General features: G+C 37.2%; 1 protein-coding gene across 4 annotated transcripts in view; it reads left to right on the top strand.

The window, feature by feature from the left end:
- arhgef12b (Rho guanine nucleotide exchange factor (GEF) 12b) overlaps positions 1-21,786 on the top strand; it is a 62,485-nt gene that overhangs the window by 33,832 nt on the left and 6,867 nt on the right. For all 4 annotated transcript variants that reach the window (XM_056745008.1, XM_056745007.1, XM_056745009.1 and 1 more), the window contains 31 exons: positions 1,652-1,750; positions 2,398-2,447; positions 2,983-3,040; positions 3,178-3,371; positions 3,887-4,000; positions 4,790-4,918; positions 5,045-5,170; positions 5,247-5,339; positions 5,708-5,818; positions 5,925-6,017; positions 6,115-6,157; positions 6,892-7,024; positions 7,141-7,278; positions 8,876-8,908; positions 9,904-10,027; positions 10,152-10,242; positions 11,166-11,360; positions 11,709-11,844; positions 12,484-12,519; positions 12,767-12,921; positions 13,034-13,180; positions 13,766-13,851; positions 15,326-15,451; positions 15,663-15,777; positions 15,897-15,997; positions 16,336-16,413; positions 16,593-16,668; positions 16,791-16,958; positions 17,777-17,864; positions 19,460-19,537; positions 19,620-19,714. In XM_056745008.1, coding sequence (XP_056600986.1) covers positions 1,652-1,750; positions 2,398-2,447; positions 2,983-3,040; positions 3,178-3,371; positions 3,887-4,000; positions 4,790-4,918; positions 5,045-5,170; positions 5,247-5,339; positions 5,708-5,818; positions 5,925-6,017; positions 6,115-6,157; positions 6,892-7,024; positions 7,141-7,278; positions 8,876-8,908; positions 9,904-10,027; positions 10,152-10,242; positions 11,166-11,360; positions 11,709-11,844; positions 12,484-12,519; positions 12,767-12,921; positions 13,034-13,180; positions 13,766-13,851; positions 15,326-15,451; positions 15,663-15,777; positions 15,897-15,997; positions 16,336-16,413; positions 16,593-16,668; positions 16,791-16,958; positions 17,777-17,864; positions 19,460-19,537; positions 19,620-19,714 — 3,309 coding nt within the window. The remainder of the gene's footprint in view (positions 1-1,651; positions 1,751-2,397; positions 2,448-2,982; positions 3,041-3,177; positions 3,372-3,886; positions 4,001-4,789; positions 4,919-5,044; positions 5,171-5,246; positions 5,340-5,707; positions 5,819-5,924; positions 6,018-6,114; positions 6,158-6,891; positions 7,025-7,140; positions 7,279-8,875; positions 8,909-9,903; positions 10,028-10,151; positions 10,243-11,165; positions 11,361-11,708; positions 11,845-12,483; positions 12,520-12,766; positions 12,922-13,033; positions 13,181-13,765; positions 13,852-15,325; positions 15,452-15,662; positions 15,778-15,896; positions 15,998-16,335; positions 16,414-16,592; positions 16,669-16,790; positions 16,959-17,776; positions 17,865-19,459; positions 19,538-19,619; positions 19,715-21,786) is intronic.

Raw genomic sequence — 21,786 nt, 5'->3', positions numbered from 1 at the left:
ATGAAAGCTATCTCTGTGGCTGGCTCTAATCATAATTTAAAAGCATATTTTCAACCAACAATTAAACCATTGGGGTATTTGAGGATCTTTCACAATGTAGGCCGATAAAAATGTCTATAACCATTTTTTGTCAACTCTAGGTGCAGTGCTGAGTACAGCATTCCTAAATAAACTTTTGTTAGATTCGTAACTAAATCCTCTCTTTCATCCTCTTTGTTTGAAACTTCAAATTCAGAATTCATCTTTTTTCTCCCTTTTTTTATATTTTTAAGTTAAAGTTAAATTAAGTCAAACTGATGTCTTCTATGAAATCTTACCTGAGATTTTAGCAGTACAAAAACTCAATATTATGATTCATAACTTGAGTTATTGGAATCTTGGTGATAAACAAAAATGCTTCATTAAAGCGAGTCGAAATTTTGCCCCTTCTCATCAAACCTTACCTTTTTTTTAAAGGGTAGTTAACCCAAAAATAAAAATTTTGGATTTTCCCTCTTGTTGTTTCTTTATTCTGTGAAACATAAAAGAAGGTATCTTGATATCTCTTTCATGTTTTGTGGCAATAAAGTGGAAGTCAGTGGAGGCCGTGTTGTTTTGTTTCCAATCCCGAAGAAAGAAAAGTACATTGAGTCTACACCTGATGTGGCACGGCACGATGCGACAAAAGACAAAAAAATGCATTAGAACCCATTATAATTTTTACGTTTTTTCCCAACTTGATATGGCTAAGACAATCTGATTAGAACAAGCCATGTGTCCTGTCGCGCTGGTCACGTCTGGTGTCGATACGGAATGACATGAGAATGAGTAAATGTTTTTCAAATAATACATTTTTATTTTTAGGAGAACCATCCCTGAGACATTTACTTATATTTGCTTAGTGGTTTGACAAGATACACTAACCTAGTAACCTGCGCTAACCTTTGGGCTTTTGCTAATAGTCTCAAAATATTGTGTTCTTGAAGACAAATGTGTTTTTTTGTAATTTTTACAGTAATGGGTAAGATGCACTTTGTGGCCATCACACATGAATGACTTATGAGCTACACTGATGTATTGCATAACTGATCTGATAGATACCATTATAGATGCCCTTTGCTTTTTATAGGTGCACATCGTTTTGATTTTGTCTTCAGAATCTTGGAATATAATAATTGAAACACAATAGCTTGATTCTCATCTGAAACAAGCCCTCTTGTGCCACAAGTTGAAGTTGTGTAGAGACTTGACCATCCAATCCTTACCCCGATAAATAATACATTTCTTTTTTTGTAGCTGATAAAAACAGCTATGAATAATGTTGCATGTTTTCTTTCATACTAACATGAATCTCTCCTGCTGAACATACTCGTAAGTGAGATTCTGTTAAAACAGCCTTTTTGGTTTCTCACACAGGCTTTCTATAAGGTCATAAACATGCTTTGAACAGGAAAAGAAACCCATTTCAGAAGCTCTTTTGTGATTCATGGCATGCTCAAGGCCTTTTAGGAAATCAGTTTTAGTGGCTTCACAACACACACGCAGTTTGTGGGACTAGAAATAACAACACACTCGTCTTTATCCAGTCTCTTGAGTGGTGCTTATGGAGTTCCTTTCTCCTGTGCACTCCATCCTCCAATTCCTTCATCCCTGTCTCTCTCTCCCCCCACAGGGCTTGTGCAGCGTTGTGTTATCATCCAGAAAGATGAGAATGGCTTTGGGCTGACAGTGAGTGGTGATAACCCTGTGTTTGTTCAGCTTGTGAAAGAGGGTAAGAAAGACACACAAGCACCGTTTTCGGTTGCACTTTATTTTACAGTGCGTGTACCTACAGTGTACTTTCCTAAGAAAGTACCGGGTAGTATAAGGTAACTACATGGTATGAGTTTAGGGGTAGGTTCAGGATTAGTACATAGTTATTACCCAGTTATTATATTTACTGTAATAAGTACACAGTATGTACATGGGAAACAGGACTGTAAAGTAAAGTGCTACCCAGTTTTCTGTTGTTTACTGTTTTTGTCCTGCGCATACAAAAATCATTCTCATAAATGACCATTGGCTTACTTTACAATAATTATTTGGTTACGTAACATCACAGTACAGTATAACTAAAACACTAATGTGCATAGTTTTTTGGATTCTGCGTTAAGCCCTTAGATGTGATAACCCTACACTTTACCATAGTAAACACTTTACCATTTAGCAATGGTGTAAAACAGTTATACCATTGTACTTTGGAATATATTAAACAATTGCCATACACATGTAACATGACATTTAAAGAACACCATGGTATTGCTTAAGTACATGGAACATTGTCTTGCCATACCATGGTTATACCGTAGTGATTTATTACCCAATATATTTAGTTAAAAATAAACAGCATTTTCTCTTATCCTTTTCTTTTGCATGTAGATGGAGCTGCCATGCATGCTGGTGTTCAGACTGGTGACCGGATCATAAAGGTAAACATCACTTTTCTCCATAATGGTTATATCTGTGCAATAGAATTAAATGTGAATGAATGAAATTCATGTCAAATGCTGCGGCGCCTGCCTGGCCAGCCCCAGAAACCATTTTTTCAAGCAAAGACATCGTCTAGACAGACTCACCTGATGTCAACAGGACATTTCCAGTCTCTCGCTCTGCCACCTGCAGGGCAAAGGGAGAAATATTGTTGCCGTGTCCTTATTTGATACCGCAAAAAAAATGATAGTATTATGCAATTGACGTCGCTTTGGATAAAAGCGTCTGCCAAATGCATAACTGAAATCGAAGTGATGATGTCAGAGTAAATTGAATGCATTGAGCAGTGTTATTTACTGTCAACTTAATGAACAGTGGTTTCTACTGACCACTTATGACCAATGGAATCCGTCAATTGGACTTTGTGATCATACACCCACAACTAGTTTGTTTTGCACTTTCTAGGCATGAAGTCAACCAACTTTGAGAGGTCCATTAATATTATATTAAAAACACGTTTCTTTTTTTATGCAGGTCAATGGGACGTTAGTAACCCATTCGAATCATGGTGAAGTTGTAAAGCTTATAAAATGTAAGTAGCCTGTTCTTTACTTTAATCATTTTGATGACGTAACTCCTATTTTATAACTGTAATGCTACATCATCAGTGTTCTTTTTTAGTACAGATATCCCTATAGATTCTTATTTGTGTCTCTTGTTTGTTGACAGCGGGCTCCTATGTGGCCCTGACTGTGCTGGGGAGACCGCCAGGGCTGCCTCAAATCCCCCTGTCGGATGGTGAGGGGGAGGACGGGTCTCTCTCCTTGTTCACCTCTCCTCACTCCCCAGGGCCCATTGGCCCAGACCGGTCCTCCTCTTCCCCAAGCCCCTCCGAGCGCAAACTCGTCCCTCAACCTGTATGGGTAAGAATTTAATAACATTTGTTATGCAATTTTGTGAGCATTTAAACGTAGTACAAGCTTCATGTTTTTACTTTTTAGTTTAAACCCTGCTATTTGTCTGCAGAGCTTTTATTAAAACTGCATTTACTGTAAATAAGTTTGCTGCTGTGTACAATTTGAGTCATCATTTTCGTAATGGAATTTACAAAAATATTATTTTGCCCATTAAGCGGTCAAACTAAAATGAAGCAAAAAAATCCCCTAATAAATTTAACTGCCCTCATACTTAAGGTTGACGGAATCACACATACAGCATAGAATCATGGGAAAGTATCTTAATTTGGGGAAGTGATACTATTAATATAGACTGACTCATTTGTGGTCAAGACTATCATTGAGCTCATACATAAGCCCACATGTGTTAACCACGTGACATTGTGACAGATAATCTCACATCCTTTATAACAAAATAATTATGTGAATATTCACAACGGTTCTGATGTGTGATCTGAATCCCTGTGTGATGTGAATCCCAGGCCATGACGGAGGATTACAGCAGGAACCCTACAACTAAACTACTGAAGGAAATCCAGGAAGCCAAGAAGCACATTCCACAGTTCCAGGATCAGCTGAACAAGGCCGCTGGACAGGTACAAACATTATACACACAAGTATTCCAGAGCGCTGTAATAAATTATTCATAAAAAAAGCTATTTAAATTCAATGTTTCTGAATAGGATAATTGACAACAGGTTACCCCAAATTGCAGAACACAGAACAAGAATTTAGACACAGTTTAGTTCATTTTTCATTTCAGGTATGAGTTTGATTTGTGTCCTGAAATGTTTTCTTATGGCTGGAATACACTATTTTAAAATCTTATGTGGTTGCATAAAATTTGGGGCAACAGGATCAGATCATTCGCAAACACAACAAACTTACACCAAAACGTGTGCCTTGTTGCTAAGAGACCAGTGACATATGAAACAAACATGGATGTGCAGATAACCACAGTAACTGTTGTTGTGAGGTGTTTGTGCGTGGAGTCACAAAAGAAAAAAGTGCATTAAGATACAGTCTAAAATCGTCACAAAATATGGCGTGTTTTGATATCCTCTGACTGGATGGAATCATAGACCGATCCCATCATACACTACACTTTTCTGTGAAATCTAACAACTTCGACTGCCCAGAATCTGTAGACTGGCTCAGACAATTGTGACCAAAATCCAAGCAAAAGTCGTATAGTGTTTTTCTGTCTTTACTGTCATTTAATTGCCCATTTGTCATATTGATTCTATTTAACACCAACAGAATTCCTGCTTAATTAATGGTTGTGTTAAATACAGATGTACAACAAAAAAGACATTATAAACTTCAAATGCTTGATATCGTGCCTCAATGATGTCATAATTACAGTTTCTGTGTGTCTGTTGTAGGATGGCTCTTTATCTCCAAGGCCATCTGAAGGAGAGGTAGAGGATGGAGGTGGAGATTTGAATCGCCCCCCTTCCTGGCAGGCCGATGTTGGAATGGAGTCAACCTGGACTAACAGCACAATGACCCCCGTCAGTACTCCCCCGTCAGCTTCATCCTTTGTACAGTATTTCACATGTGTGCCTGGTTTCAGATAGGTGCGTCCTTGAGTGTTTGCCATGTATTATATTCATTCCCATTGTACTTTATCCATGCAGGTCACTCCTAGTTCTGTCCCAGAGATCCCATGCCAAAGAGAGACCCCCTGCAACAGCCCAAAGACCACACCACGAGACAGCCTCAACTCCTGCCCTTCACCGGATGCTGTAGACACGACTGACTTAGTGAGCGACCTCTTTAAGTCACAACTTCATTTCTAGTTTTTAGGTTTCAGGCATGATTTGTTCAATTCTTGTTTAGGACTCTCAGTCGAATGTAGGGAGCCCCTCCCACCGTCTGCCCCCTCAGATCATCGGTGCTGAGGATGATGACTTTGACACAGAGCATGAACAGGTAGGGGCGGCCCTGTCTCTCTAATGGCATCTCTGTTCATTTGTTTTTTAAACACTTCACTACTTTACTACTACTTTAGGCAGCATGCCTTTAGAAAGGTAACAGAGTTGACCATTTTTTGCGCTAAATGTTAAATTAATAGGCAGCCATCAGAAAAATAATTAATATTTTTAAAGAATTACTTTATGGCTAAATTGCAACATGCTACATATGGTAACAGGGTTGACATTTTAAGATCACACAAAATCACACATATAACAGAAAAAATGATACGTGGAGACGTTTCATACTTATTCTTGAAATAAATTTGTGTGTGGTTTCAAACAGGTGTAGTTTCTTCATTGTGAGTATTTCTGCTCCCTCTTTAGATGAATGGCCAGTGTAGCTGTTTTCACAGTATAGAGCTGCTAAAGTCTCGGCCTGCTCACCTGGCAGCTTTCATTCATCATGTGGTCTCTCAGTTTGATCCTGCACCGCTGGTGAAATGTTCATTCATAAAAATACATTTGCATGTTGTATACATAGCTTTTACCTTTCTATTTAAAGTCACATCAATAAAGCATCTCCTGTTTGATCTCCCCCTAGTTGTGCTACCTCCACGCTGAACTTTACAAACAGAGCAACTCCAAAGAGACACGACGCATCCTCATGGAGACATTCCTTATAGACAAAACCGCTGTAAGGAGCCTCACAAACATCTCAGCTTGATCAACTTGTTTTTTAATAGTGTGGTTTCTAAGAGCTCCATGTGCTTTTTTTCTATGTTTTTGTGCAGAGTTTGAAAGTGACAGTTCCTGAATCCATCATAGCAGACCTAGGTAAGCTACTATTGGTTAGTTTGTCGTTATGTAATATTTGTTCACTTAAAGGGATACTTCAACCAAGAAGAAAAATTTCCCCATGTTTTACTCAACCTCAAGGCATTCTTACTGAATATGACTTTCTTCTTGAGAATAATACAGTCGGAGTTATTATACCATGTATCGTTTTTCTCCCAAGCGGTGAGATGAGAGTGAATGGGCGCAATTTTTTGAAGCTCCAAGATTCTTCTGAAGCGAATCGATGTGTTTGTTTAAGAGAAATATCCACAAGGAAATTTTGTTTCTTGGCGGAAGTACCCCTTTAAATAGACATTCGGGCTGTCAAACAATTAATCGCGATTAATCCCATCCAGAATAAATGTTTGTGTTTACATAATATATATCTGTGTACAGTGCATATTAATTTTGTATTTATAAACACAAAACATACACATTCTTGTCTATATATTTAGGAAATATTTAAATGTATTAATTTAATATACATAATATTATATAGATAATTTACCAATCATTGAAATTCTAAATAAACGTTAATTAATTGTTATATTTTATATTTTTTTTCTTTTTTTTTACCTTAACACAAAATTACCTTAACACAAACTTTTATTCTGGATGCGATTAATCACGATTAATCGTTTGACAGCCCAAAAATTATCACAAAGAGTACTTTTTTTCAACAAAGACTCTGTTTCATTACTCATCACCGTTAATGCATTTGTGTGTCAATGTAGAGCGGACCGCCCACTTAAATAACACCGAACGAAAGAAACAGGAGGCCATCTCAGAGGACATCCACAGGCAGTACATCCAACAGCTGCAGGACTCGCTTCTACCTGACATCCAGAAAAATCTTGAAGACTTCAGGTGAGAAACTGTAAACACACACACTACTGCGTGTCATTCAGTGAGCAAAGTTCTTTATGTATGCCGTCTGCTCTTTCCTCCAACTTGTTCTTGTATGCGTGTTGTTGTTGTTTCAGGCACAAGCGTAGTATGGGTCTAACGCTGGCCGAAGCAGAGCTGACCCGACTAGACACTGAGAGAATGAGAGACCGGGTGGCTCTTGAGAAAGAGCGATCCTGTGCAGAACACATCATCTCCATGATAGAGCAAGTTCTGTAAGTGTACATTATATCCAACCAAATGGCAATTGGTGCTAATTTTCATTTTTATTGAAATCTTTTTGTGAAACGTTTTGTGTTGTGCCTCTCATGGCTTTATCATGTAAACTCAGTGCGGCTTAAAAAGTATAGATGATGCCAATTGTGTCGTTCACTTTTTGGGCCTGTTTCCCTTTTGTTATGTGGAAGTTTGTGTACTAACACACCAAAGTTATGCACGCAAGTCTCAGTACCCTTTTCTTAGGGTTTCTTTCACTTTGTGTGTATATTAATATTGGTTGAGATATATGGTTTTAGAAAGGAAACATGGCGCACAGTAAATAGTATTATTTGTTTAACAATACTACAGTACTAATACTAGTAATCCAACTAAAGTTGCAGCATTACAGCATTAAAAAGATGTAAAGTGGACATTTTTGTCTTATATAGCAAGGCTCTCCGCTGCTCTGCGATATCTCTCAAACGACATTGAACATTTATTGGTAGTATAATAGAAGTGACCACGTAAAAAAACAAAGAATTATTATGCAAAATCATGGTAACAGGGATGACTTTAAGCTTGTCCCCTTAGACTGAGATATGATATGAATTAAAGTGGTTCAAAAAGAGGAAATTAAGAGTTTCAAAATGAGATGACTCCATTTTAACATTTTTCAAAAATCATGTTTTTATTATGTTATTATTGTGTTACTTATCTTTTTTTTGTAATTACGGCCTAAATTCAAATAAACCAACTGCAGTTTTTATTGATATTCATGGGGATGTACAATGTTTTTAAAATGTTCAAAAATCATGTTTTTCAGAGTTATCTCATTTTGGACCCAAATTCTTCAAATATTTACTTGTCTTTTGCAAAATCATTGTAACAGGGATGACATTTTCAGCTTGTCCCCTGATTACCAATGATATGAAATAAAGTGATTAAAAAAGAGGAACTATGTTTATCTTTCAATGTTGAGTTCCGTAAAGAAGAATGATTGATTTTGACAGAAATCATACATTTATATAATGTTATTGCTTTTAGTAATGAGGTTTTGAGTTATGATGGTAACATGGTTGACAATGTAATCTGTCCATCATCTATCAACAATTAACATTAATGAAGGACAAAAAAGGTGCTGATTTGTAGAATGACAACAGTCAAACACAGATTAATATGATACTTTTGAAAAGTCATAGTAACAGGAATGGCATTTTAAGCGTGTCCCCTAATAACATTAGATATGAAATAAAGTGATTTAAAAAAAGGGAAATACTTTTGTGTTTAATATTGAATTCCGTTAAGAAGAATGATTGATTTTGACAGAAATCATAAATTGATAGAATGTTATTGCTTTTAGTTTTGGGGTTTTGAGTTATGATGCTAACATGATTGACAATGTAATCTGTCCATCATCTATCAACAACTAACATTTATGAAGGAGAAAAGATGTGCTGATTTGTAGAATGACACAGGCAAACACAGATTAATATGATACCTTTGTGAATGAACCGAATTGAATTTGATTCAGTTTGACCAAATATTTCCAAATCTTCTTGAAAGTGCCATGTGATAGCTACACTTGAGTAAACTGTCACTTGTGTTTCATTTCAGGTTGACACCGCAGGCCACGGAGGAAGAAAAGTGGTAAGGGGATTTCTCAGCTCCACAACCCCGATTTAACCACTTGAACTCTAAAACAGTCTCTAAATCAAATCACACCAAAATCCAGTAATTATTGGATAGTTTGGTTTTAGCAGAGATTATACTTTCAAAACTGTACCATGGTTTTTAGACATGTATAATAGTATATAAATACAATATTATAAACATTCTGTACTGTTTCAATTACAATAATTTTTAAATAAGATTTCGTAGGTCTGGAAAATAAGGTTCATACTAACCATGTTAATAAATAAGACAATGTTATGGATGTTGGCTGCACAACAGATTGTGAGGTCAGTTTTATAAATAATTTAGTTTTTGTAATTATTATTTTGTCATGTTTTTCTGTGACGGTACACTAGCCTTTTCAGGAGTGATTGTGTCATAAAGCAATAAAAGAGAATGTGAACGAACTTATTATTAGGAATTAGGGATGCAAATACGATTTTAAACGGCTACAGATCGCACACAATTACAGTTTTGCCTCCCAGTCTTGCGAGTGGTGTGTAAGTGTAGCATATGGGCTTCAACAGCAGGGACCGGGGCGTTGCGTGTGCTCCCAGATGGCGCACGAGAGAGCAGATCCTCATGCAGCCACTGACAGGAGCTTGCAAGGGTTATTTTTGCTCTGGCACCGAGCGCTGTTACGCATTGCTCAAGTCATCTGTTTGGCTTGTAAACGTTTGTGAGAACAGCTTTGTAAATTCTTCAGCTGGGGCAGTAGCTGTCAGTACAATTTTTTGCATTCTGTTAAGAATTGCTGCGTGAACTGCGCACAGCGCTTGCTCCCCCTGCAGGAAATGAGACAGAATGATTTAACAAATATTATTACCTATAGAAATGTATTAGAAGTTGTACAAGTAATCATTTATCGGTATTTTTAATAATATGAATATTATTGAATATTATTTACATTTAATATTATAACTTAGCTGTGTGTTTGACACTAAACATCTCTCTCTTTTTTTCTCTTGCAGTAGCACAATTCAGTTTGTGATACTGTCGTATATGAAGCAGTTGGGTGTAAAAGTGAAGAGCTGGAATGAGTTGCGAGGGCTGGAGCATAAGCCTAAGCTTATAAACCTTTTCCCTAAGATAAAGGTATGAAACCTCTTAAGTTAAGGGGGTTTCTTGCAACCGGCTGATGTTTTTGTTAGCCACATACTCTCTAAATGACTTCAGGAAACCAGTAAAGCAATTATGTGTCTCTGTGTACCCCAAACAGAAGAGCATAAAAGCGGAGAAAGACGGAATCGAGAAAAAACAGCGAAAAACATTTCTTCCGAGACGGCCGAGCAGGACAGACGCTTTCTTATGTAAGTGATTTTATTTGAGAAATCTTAGTGTAGGTAAACTTTCAAGTAAACTAGGGCTGTCATGCGATTACATTTTTTTTTTGATAATTAATCACACCAGTTAAAGTGATAGTTCATCCAAAAATGAAAATTCTGTCATCATTTATTCACCCTCTTGTCATTTCAAACCTGTATGACTTTCTTTCTTCCACAGAACACAAAAGAAGATATTTTGAAAAATGTTGTGATATCTTCTATTGTGTTCTACGGAAGAAAGAAAGTCATAAAGGTTTAAAATGACAAGAGGGTGAATAAATGATGACAGAATATTCATTTTTGGGTGAACTATCACCTTAATCGAATTAATCGCAATTTAACGCACAACAAATTTAGCAGAACAATTACCTCCAAAAGATAAATTAGCATCATTATGATGTAACACAGACATATTTCAAAAAATAGCTTAAGATATACTTTGATTTAACATCGAATTTACATAAAAGTGTTTCACATACATTTTTGAACCATGAGGTTAAATAAATAATTACCAAATTTTTATTTTAGGATAAACTATACCTAATGTTTTTAATAAAAATACAAATATCCTAAAAACAAATTAAGATGATGAAATACTCCACATAATGTACTCCAAATAAGAAACTAAAACTGCCAATAGGTGGTGTAAATATCGTAATGATATTCAATCATTTTTTTCAAACAACTGAGGTCGCTGTGCAATTAATTTCATTAAAAAAGTACAAATATATGCTATATAAATAATGAAATACATTATTTTTATATAAGTTAGTATTATGAAAAATATTACGAAAATTAGACTATTTATAGAATATTGTCTGTGACTCTGAGTACTACCAGGGACCCATGTTGGAAACCATCAGTGTAGGTATTTAACTCAAGAACTCTTTCACTGTCTCATTCTGCAGCGAGCAGGTGTTCAGAGCCAAAGAAGCCTCTGCTGCCGTTCGGTGTGGGGGAACAGGCAGATGCATCGTCCCCTCCTGTCCGGGGGAATCAGTCAAGCGATGGTTCAGATGGCGCCTTACCCTCGGTCATGTCACCTCCTTACAGTGCCTCAGCGGCACAGGGAACAGACAGCATCAGTCGAGAGTCTGAGAGCGGTGAGAGAGTTAAACATATGTTGTTCTCTTCATTTAGTTTTTTTAAATCTCTAAATGTTATAATTGTTCTGCTTATTGATATTAGGTCTGAATCTTTTCTCCCATTCCTCCTTCCATATTTCACGTTTAGTTAAAGATGTTTGAGTTTGTACTTTGCTCTGAACTCAGATCTGCTCCTTTTCAGAAAACACTTTTTGTCCCGTTTTTCGATCAAATTGACTAGATGTGGTCCAACTGTTGCAAAGAGGGGGCTTTAATAGCAAACTTTCTTTTGATTTGAACAGTGATTATATTCAACATTGATTTCTAGAGTTTCTTGCTGTAACATGACTCGTGTCTGTGAAATAGGTGCGGTTCCTTCTTCAGCACTGCCCAGACTGGGAGACGGCACGAACGCAGGAGACGTGCAAGACTCGACCACTCACTTTGACTTCAGCCCCTGTACGCTAGAACATCTACAAGAGGAGGAGCCTGAGATATACAAGTGAGTCAACCAATCAGCATCTAGCAGATGTACTAGATAATTCATGAGATGGATTGAGAAAACAATGTCTTAGCTTACACCCCTTGACAATTTTTTTTCTAAACTATGTGAAACAATGTTTTGACCATACTTGGTCCTTATTGTGTATTAAATATATTCCACAAATTAAGAAACTTTCATTTTAATCTGACGGTTTAGACAGATTTGATCATTTTTATGAGAATTGTAACCGTATTTCAGACATGCTAACTACTGTGATTGCAATTCTTTTGTGCAGTTTTTTGCTATGTATACCACACCGAACAAAATTCGGATAAAACATTATTGAGTTCTCTAATGACCAGCAGCTGTTTTCTCACAGTCGCACAGTTTAGAGTTAGTCGAACCGTCTCGTTTAGTCTGTCAGTCGGCAGCCACGCCACAGACCTCACAGCTATTTATGTTCCCTCTGTCTCTCTGGTGAAGACACGCTTGTGTCGTCTCAAACAAAGCCTTGTTGTGTAGTCTTCCCTATTAATGATCCTACTAAGACAGGGAATGAAAGTCGGCCGTGAGAAGCGGCTGTCTCATGAGTTGGGTAATGCTGATGACGCGCAGGTTGGGGATTGATGGCTAACTGAATTGTGATTTATCTCCCAGAATGCAGGACGCTGGCACCCCCAGGCCTGACAGGAGGTGAGTGCTCTCAGTTCTTGTGACTGATAGGGGATTTTTCAAAGGCCGATATCAAAATGGCAAGCCCGTATAGTGATGTTTATATTTCACAGTTCAATAACAGAAAATGAGACAGAAAAAGTACACAAAATTGCTCAAATTAAATTGACAGTAACTCTTCAACGAGGTTTGTTTGAGATGTGTACTGTTTACTTTGTTTATTTTATGTTACCCCAACGTTCTTGATGCGTTTCCTGTGCTTGTGCAGAAGAATGGAGCTGCTGAGCACTGGAGATGTACCGAGTGAAGACGATCAAGGTGCTGAGGTGGAGCTGGAGTGTCCAAACTGGCAGACGCTGGTGAGCAGAGACGTTCTGTCCACACTCACCCATCAGGAAATCAAGAGACAGGAGGTCATCAACGGTGAGCCGTATGCATTTAGCATTCAGAACAGATGCCAAAATGTTTTGTATTGAAGTTCACTGTATTGTTTGTCCTCTTTCATTTGACCTTGTGCTGGTTATTTACTTTACAGAGTTGTTCTATACGGAGAGAGCACATGTCAGGATGCTGAAGGTTCTGGATAACGTGTTTTATCAGCCGCTGACCAGAGAGGCCATTCTGCCACCAGCAGACATCAAAACCATCTTTACCAATCTAGAAGAGATCGTTCAGCTGCACGGTAAATAATGGGACAGTTCACAAAAAAATATATTTTTTTATTTACTGACCCTCAAGTTGTTCCAAATCTGTATACATTTCTTTGTTCTGATAAAACCAAAGGAAGATATTTGGAAGGTTGTCAGTAACCAAATAGATGTCATCCTGCAGTTACTGCCATAGGAGGGATTATAAATTCTATGGGAGTCAAAGGGGGACAAGGTTTGTTTGGCTACTGACATTCTTCCAAATATCTTCCTTTGTGTTCAGCAGAACAGACCATTTATACAGGGGTATATATATATACAGTATCTATAATATATAATTTATATATAAATTATGACAGAATTAAAATTTTGGGGGGAACTATCCCTTTAAATACTCCTTAAAGACAAAAATTCTGACAACATTTATTCACCTTCATGTCATTCCAAACCTGTACAAGACTTTTTCCTCTGTGGGAGAGCAAAAGAAAAAACAAAAGAAGATATTTTAAGAAGTGTCATAATGGGTGTCAATAGGGGCTGTTAAAGATACCTTTTAACCGTGAACAACTTTGAAACAAAAGTTTTTTTCCAAATCGTCTTCTTTTTCTTCCTCACATCAGTGTCCTTAACAGAACAAATGGCAGCTGTTCGAAAGAAGAACGAGGCAGCGGTTGTTGATTCGATAGGAGATGAACTGCTGTCCTGGGTAAGACATTACATATTTTAGAGAAATCCCTGACGGAGATTCCAGGTCATACTAGTATGTAGGCCAAGATATACTACATCAAAGATTTAAAGTTGATAGTTCACAGATAAAAAAAGTTCTGTTATAATTTACTCACTTTCTTATCATTTCAAACGTATGACTTGCTTTTCTTCCGCAGAACACAAAAGAAGATATTTTGAAAAATTGTTGTTAACTGGCCTCCATTCACTTGCATTGGTTTTGTCCATACAATAAAAGTGAAAGGGTGCCACAGGAGTGTTCGCTGGCCAACTTTCTTTAAAATATCTTCTTTTCTGTTCTGGAAAAGACAGAAATAATACAGGTTTGTAATGAATAGTGCGAAAATGTTGACAGAATTTTCATTTTTTGGGTGAATTATTCCTTAAAGGAGTAGTTCATTTTCAAAATAAATTTTCATGAACATTTACGCACCCCCATGTATGGCAAGATATTTATGTATTTGTTTCTTTAATCGAAAAGAAAAGGTTTTTGATGAAAACATGCAAGGATTTTTCTCTCAATGGACTCCAAACGGTTGATGGTCAAAATGATTTTTGATCTGAATGAATGTTTCAATGCAGCTTCAAAGGGCTTTAAACTATACCAGATGATGAATAAGGGTCTTATCTTGCGAAACGATCTGTCATTTTCTAAAACTAATAAAAATGTATATGCTTTATAAACACATATCCCTTGCTCTGTTCTGGGATGAGCGTTCGGGATTTCATGTAATACGTAAATACATTGAAAAGGTCACGCTTGACGTATGCGGAAGTACAGAGTCAGTGTTTACAAATGTGGAGATGGAGGACCGTTCAAAAGTTCATGTGACACATATTCAAATGTCTTTGTGTCAGTTTTTTGTTTAAAAAGGTAATTTCGTGTGCGTATCCCGGATGTTGTAATATCAAAAAAGCATGACCTTCTCAACGTTATTACGTATATACATTGTCTTTTTTCAAATGACAGATTGTTTCACTAGATAAGACCCTTATTCATCGTCTGGTATAGTTTTAAGCACTTTGAAGCCGCACTTAAACTGTCCTTTTGACCTTCAACCATTTGGAGTCCATTGAAGTCCACTATATGGAGAACAATCCTGGAATTTTATCAAAACCCTTGATCTTTTTCGACCAAAGAAGCAAATACATAAACATCTTGGATGACATGGGGGTTTGTAAATGATCATGAAAATATATTTAAAGAAAATGACTCCTTTAAGGTGGTTTCTGGAATATGGTTTATTGGTTGTGGTTACCTATTCTAACCATATCAACTAAGATGGTCTACCGAATTGACCTCTTTACAGTTGACTGGTACAATAACTTATCTTATCAACACCCCAAACCAGCTTTGGCCAGGTGTGACAAATTAATGACCAGCCAAGAGTACCCTTGGAGTCTATCTAGCAGGCAACATTTATACTTACTGTAGTGTGTTTAATTACCCACAGTTCAGTGGGGAGGAGGAGGAGAAGATCAAGAGAGCAGCAGGCATGTACTGTAGTAACCAACCTTTCGCCCTGGAGCTCATAAAGAGCAAACAGAAGAAAGACCAGCGCTTCAACTCCTTCATACAGGTCGGCTGGTACTCCTCTCAACCAGGGTTGCATTTCCCAAAACCTTATCGCTACGTTGTTGTTAAGTTTATATCACTATTAGTCTTAATTTATGACCTAAGAATGACGTAGAGTTTAAAAGGTTTCGGGAAACGCAGTCCAGATCATGTCATCAGCATCTGTATTGTCTTTTATTAAAAACACACTTAAGAAAAATATGTTTGTAACGCAGGAGGCCGAGAGTAACCGGCATTGCCGCAGGCTTCAGTTAAAGGACATTATTCCTGTGGAGACGCAGAGACTCACAAAGTATCCGCTTCTGCTGGAGAACATCGCCAAATACACAGGTTCATCTGCCACCTCAATCCTTCTTTGTTAAATGCTGATATTATATTTAAATTGATATGAGAACGTTTTCGTTGAATTTTTAAATGATGACCGAATTTTGGATGTCTTTGACCCGCAGAGGACCTTGAAGAAAGAAGTAAAGTGAAGCAGGCTGGAGAATGCTGTCGAAAGATTCTCAGTCATGTCAACCAGGAGGTGAAGGAAGCAGAGAACAAGCAGGTGAGCAATTGTGTATTTACATCACATAAGACATTTTACTTTCATATAAAAAACTTTTTAGCACATAAAAGCTACCAAAAGGACAGCAGAGAGCTTCCTCTACACAGTTGTTTTATTGTAGCAGATGTAAGCTGGTCAGTTTTTTGTTCATACAATTGTGTAAGAGAACATAGGAGAATTTTTCAATAACAACGACACAAATGAATAGGTTTTGGCATCATAAACATTGCCATTGAAATGAGTTTAAAGATGTGGACATACAAGTACAGAGTGGGTTTAGTGGTCCCAGTTTAAAGGAACTGATTCTGAATCGATCCATGATGTTATGCTCCCCCTAGAGGTTGGAGGACTACCAGAGACGACTGGACCTGTCCTCCCTGAAGCAGAGCGAGAACCCCATGATCGCCGAGTTCAAGGTGAGACCCGTTTAGTTTTAGTCCAAGTGTAAAATGGCCTCATTTTGTTGTCAGGTGAATTTCCTACACAGTTTGAATTGGTCAATAGAACTGCATTGCTTCTGTTTAAAGATTTACTCATTTTAAGCATTTATAGACGTCAGCCTTATAACAAAAATCTCTTCTGTCTTCCCATTTAGAATTTGGACTTGACAAAGAGAAAGATGGTGCATGAAGGGCCTCTATCCTGGAAAGTCAACAAAGACAAAACTATCGGTGGGTACAAATAGTGCAGGACACTTCTGCTATACTAAATATCAGCATTGCTTGGTCAGTGGGATCAGAAGTCATAGCTTACAATTGTAAAATGTGAAACTATTATATGTGTATTATATTAGAGCTGTACACACTGCTGCTGGAGGATATCTTGGTGCTACTTCAAAGACAAGATGAGAAGCTGATCTTAAAGTGCCACAGTAAGAATCTTGCAGGCACGGCGGAGACCAAACACATCTTCAGCCCCATCATCAAACTCAACACTGTAATGGTGCGCTCCGTCGCCACCGGTAAGAAGCATTACTCTATAAAACCATCATTTTGTATGATTGATTTAGTTGAAAATGTTGATTTGACATGTACAAGAGCTGTTGGCCGGCAGACACTGGGTTCAAATCCATCTTTAGGTTATGACCGGGACATGGTTTCCTCGCTCTTCTCCACTTTCTTCTCTACCCTTTACAGTGCCATAAAAAGGGGATATACTGTAGAGCCACGGAAAAAAATAAGAGACCATTTCAAAATCATTTTTTCTGAATTTAAAATGTACTATTTATAGGTATGTGTTTCGGTAAAATGATCATATTGGTTTTATTCTGTCAACTACTAACAATATTTCTGCTGAATTTTAAATCAAAGTATTTTTTCTAATTGCATTTATTGGTAGAATAATAACAGAAAATATGCTCTGTATTTTTTCAGACCTCAAATACTGCAAAAAAATAAACAAGCAAGTTCATGTTCAAGCAATACAACAATAATAGTTGTAGGAAAATACATTAGGAAAATACATTTTTTTGTGATAACCTGGATTTTTATCAGAGTTTTCTTGTCTTGTCATGCAGTCAATCTTTCAGATTGCTGTTGGATGATTTTATGTCACTCCTGAAGTTTGATTTGTTGAAAGACAACAAACACTGGACTGAAATTAATTTGATGAAATGAAAATTTGGAATGGTCTCTTACCTTTTTCCACAGCTGTATATTCAAACATATGTCAAATCAGTCCTTCCTAAAACATATACTACCTGTGAATGTAGATAGAAATCAAATATTTTTTTAGGAAACGTTTGCTGTTACTAAACAATTTTTTCTGAATGCGTTTCAGATAATAGGTCGTTCTTTGTGCTGTCTATGTCTGATAATGGAGCTCAGATCTACGAGCTGATGGCCCAGACCGTATCTGAGCAGAGGACGTGAGTGCTGCTTTCCCCCCATTTGGATTCCTTTTATTTGCTATAATAATACACAAAATGTTGTGTTAGGAGAACAGAATTTACCCCCGCTTCTGATGTTTTGGATCCTGGATACAGGTCTCGGTAACACTTTATAATAACTGCACGCTATGAATCATTACTTAAGCATCAGTACATAGTTAATTAATCATTTATGAAGCATTGGCCCCACATTAATAGACATTAGTAAGCAGTTTATAAATACAGCTATAAATGCTTTGTTCTTGATTTTTAAGCATGTATATAATATGCTTAATAATCAAATTTTCATACTTTGTTAAGGATAAATTCATCATTTCTAAATTAAGGATTACATTACTTACAAACCAGTTAGTTAGGAGTTGTCAGTGGTTCATGAGATCATTTAGAAAGTGTAAGAAAATGATTAATAAACTCTTTGAATGCACATTTATGCATCTTATTATTCTGACATATAGTAACAGTTACTTAATTTGATAATAAATGCTTTTTTAACACACATTCCTGCTGTAATTCATGATTAATTAAGGTAGTTATAAAACATTTACTAGTTGTCATTAACTATTTTTGTGAGCTCATCTAAAGTGAGGACTATGTATGCCTTGTAAAGCATTTACAAATGAGAGTTAAAGGCTCAGTTATCTTCTAAACAGAAATAGGAAAAACACAACCCCGAGGGATAAAGAACATATAAATATTTATTTCAAGATGCAAAAATAATTAAACTGTACAACTTTACATATTAATGAATATAAAACGATTTAATAAAAAATAAACCTCTGCAAAATTAAAATTGTACAACCGAACATATACATTAACATTAAATGAATTGATATAAAATGAAAAATAAACTTCTGAAAAAAAATTAATTCCTGCACACCTCCAGAAAAATATAACTGTGAAGTGATATGCAACTCTCATTTGTAAATGCTTTACAGGGGAACATAGTCCTCACTTTAGATGAGCTCACAAAAAAATAGTTATCTAACAACTATGTTTTATAACTACCTTAATTAATCATGAATTACAGCAGGAATGTGTTTTAAAAAAGCATTTATTATCAAATTAAGTAACTGTTACTATATGTCAGAATAATAAGATGCATAAATGTGCATTCAAAGAGTTTATTGATCATTTACTTACACTTTTTAAATGATCTCATGAACCACTGACAACTCCTAACTAACTGGTTTGTAAGAAATGTAATCCTTAATTTAGAGATGATGAATTCATCCTTAATAAAGTATGAAAATTTGATTATTAAGCATATTATATACATGCTTATAAATCAAGAACAAAGCATTTATAGCTGTATTTATAAACTGCTTACTAATGTCTATTAATGTGGGGCCAATGCTTCATAAATGATTAATTAACTATGTACTGATGCTTAACTAATGATTCATAGCATGCAGTTATTATAAAGTGTTACCGAGACCTCTTATAGTTAGCAGCAAGGTCATGAGCTTGATATCTAAGGAACACACACTGATCCAATGTTTTGCTTAACTTACTTTGGATTAAAGCGTCTTTCAAATCATAAAAGTAAAGAATTTGGTTGTGGTCCTCCTCACTAGGTGGCAGTGTCTAATCACACAAAGAGCCGATTGCATGAAGACCAAACTACTCAACATCATTCCATTACCTCAGACTGAGTGAGTTGAAGATTTCCTTCATAATAGTATTTTTCAAATGCCTCTGGTTTACAAATGTGACAACATGTGATGTGTTTTGCAGTGGGGAACGTGAAGAAGTTGAGTTAATAAACTCTAGCGTTCAGAAACTCAACAAAGACTCGGAGTCTGTTTCATTGGGGAGTGTTCAGCCTCAAGGTAACCTGCTTTGATGTGAATGTTTGTGATTTTCTGACTTAAAGGATTAGATTTTTTAGATTAGATTCAACTTTATTGTCATTACACATATACAGGTACAGTGTAACGAAATGTAGTTTAGGTCTAACCAGAAGTGCAATTAGCAAGTGCAGATATACAGTGTGAATAAATACAGAATACAATATTAGGAAAATAATTTACGTTGGGCATGTACTATGAAAATATGACAATCGGTATGTACTATGAACAATATATACAGAAGGCTATATACTGTGAACATTAATGTACAGGAGGTTATGAACAGATAACAATATAGACTATACAATAGTGCAAGTGACTTGAGTGTGCATTAGTTACAGACATTAGCTATTAAAGTTACAGTGCAGTAGATGAGTTAATGTGGTTATTAAAGGTACGGTGCAATACATGAGTAGATGCAGATATACAGTTACAGTGCAGTAGATGAGTTAATGCAGTTATTAAAGTTACAGTGCAGTAGATGAGTTAATGTGGTTATTAAAGGTACGGTGCAATACATGAGTAGATGCAGATATACAGTCACAGTGCAGTAGATGAGTTAATGCAGTTATTGAAGTTATAGTGCAATAGATGAGTAGATGCAGTTTGTTATGCGATAGATGCAATAATGCAATAGATGAGTTACAGTGCAGTAGGTGAGTTAGTGCAGTTATTAAAGTTACAGTGCAGTAGATGAGTTAATGCAGTTATTAAGGTTACAGTGAAGTAGATGAGTTAATGCAGTTATGAAAGTTACAGTGCAGTAGATGAGTTAATGCCGTTATGAGAGTAGTCCATTAGTGCAAATGAGCATTCAGTGTAATGTTCCTGGTGTGCAAGTGAGCAGTATAGAGTGCAAATGATGCGTGTAAACAGTCCGGTAGAGCAGATACATGAAGTACTGGTGTGTACAGTTCCGTCATGCATGGCAGCCCTGTAGTGCAATGTAAACATTGTAATAGCAGCATTAAGTTAAAGTTATGAGAGGTAGTGAAATCAGTGGGGAGCAGAGTTCAATAATGAAACAGCTCTGGGAAAAAAGCTGTTTCCTAGTCTGCTGGTTCTTGCCCGGAGGCACCTGAAGCGCCTACCGGAAGGCAGGAGAGTAAACAGTCTATGAGCGGGGTGAGAGGAGTCCTTGAGAATGCTGCGAGCTCGACGCAGACAGCGTTTCTTCTGGATGTCCTCAATGGAAGGGAGTGTAGTTCCTGTGATGCGCTGGGCTGTTTTCACCACCCGCTGCAGTGCCTTGCGCTCAGCAACAGAACAGTTCCCGTACCAGACTGTGACACAGTTGGTCAGGATGCTCTCTATCGTGCAGCGATAGAAGTTCACCAGGATAGTTGAAGACAGTTGGTTCTTCTTCAGTGTCCTCAGAAAGAAGAGACGCTGGTGAGCCTTCTTGACCAGGCATGAGGTGTTGGTGGTCCAGGACAGGTCCTCCGAAATGTGGGTCCCCAGGAACTTAACACTGGAAACACGTTCAACAGCCGTCCCGTTAATGTGGATGGGGTCGTGTGTGCCTCCTTTCGCCTTCCTGAAGTCCACGATGATCTCCTTTGTCTTTGAAGTGTTAAGGAGCAGGTTGTTGTTTGAGCACCATGTGGCCAGGTGCCGTACCTCCTCCCTGTAAGCAGTCTCATCGTTGTTGCTGATGAGACCAATCACTGTTGTATCGTCTGCAAACTTGATGAGGGAGTTAGATCCATTCACAGGCCTGCAGTCGAGTGTGAAAAGGGAGTAGAGAAAGGGGCTCAGTACGCAGCCCTGTGGTACACCAGTGTTGAGGGTGGTTGTGGTGGAGCAGATGTTGCCTAGCCTAACAAGCTGAGGCCTGTTCGTCAGGAAATCCATAATCCAGTTGCAGGTTGTATTGTTAATGCCTAGGTTTCCAAGTTTGATGATTAGCTTGGAAGGGATTACGGTATTGAATGCAGAGCTGAAGTCTACAAACAGCATGCGTGCATAAGTGTCCTTATTGTCCAGGTGTGTGAGCACGGAGTGCAGCGCCATGGACACTGCATCATCTGTGCTCCTATTGCTACGGTAGGCAA

Source organism: Triplophysa dalaica, chromosome 4 (assembly GCF_015846415.1).
Source record: "Triplophysa dalaica isolate WHDGS20190420 chromosome 4, ASM1584641v1, whole genome shotgun sequence".
NCBI classification, from domain to species: Eukaryota; Metazoa; Chordata; class Actinopteri; order Cypriniformes; family Nemacheilidae; genus Triplophysa; species Triplophysa dalaica.
This window is presented reverse-complemented; position numbering and strand designations above follow the sequence as displayed.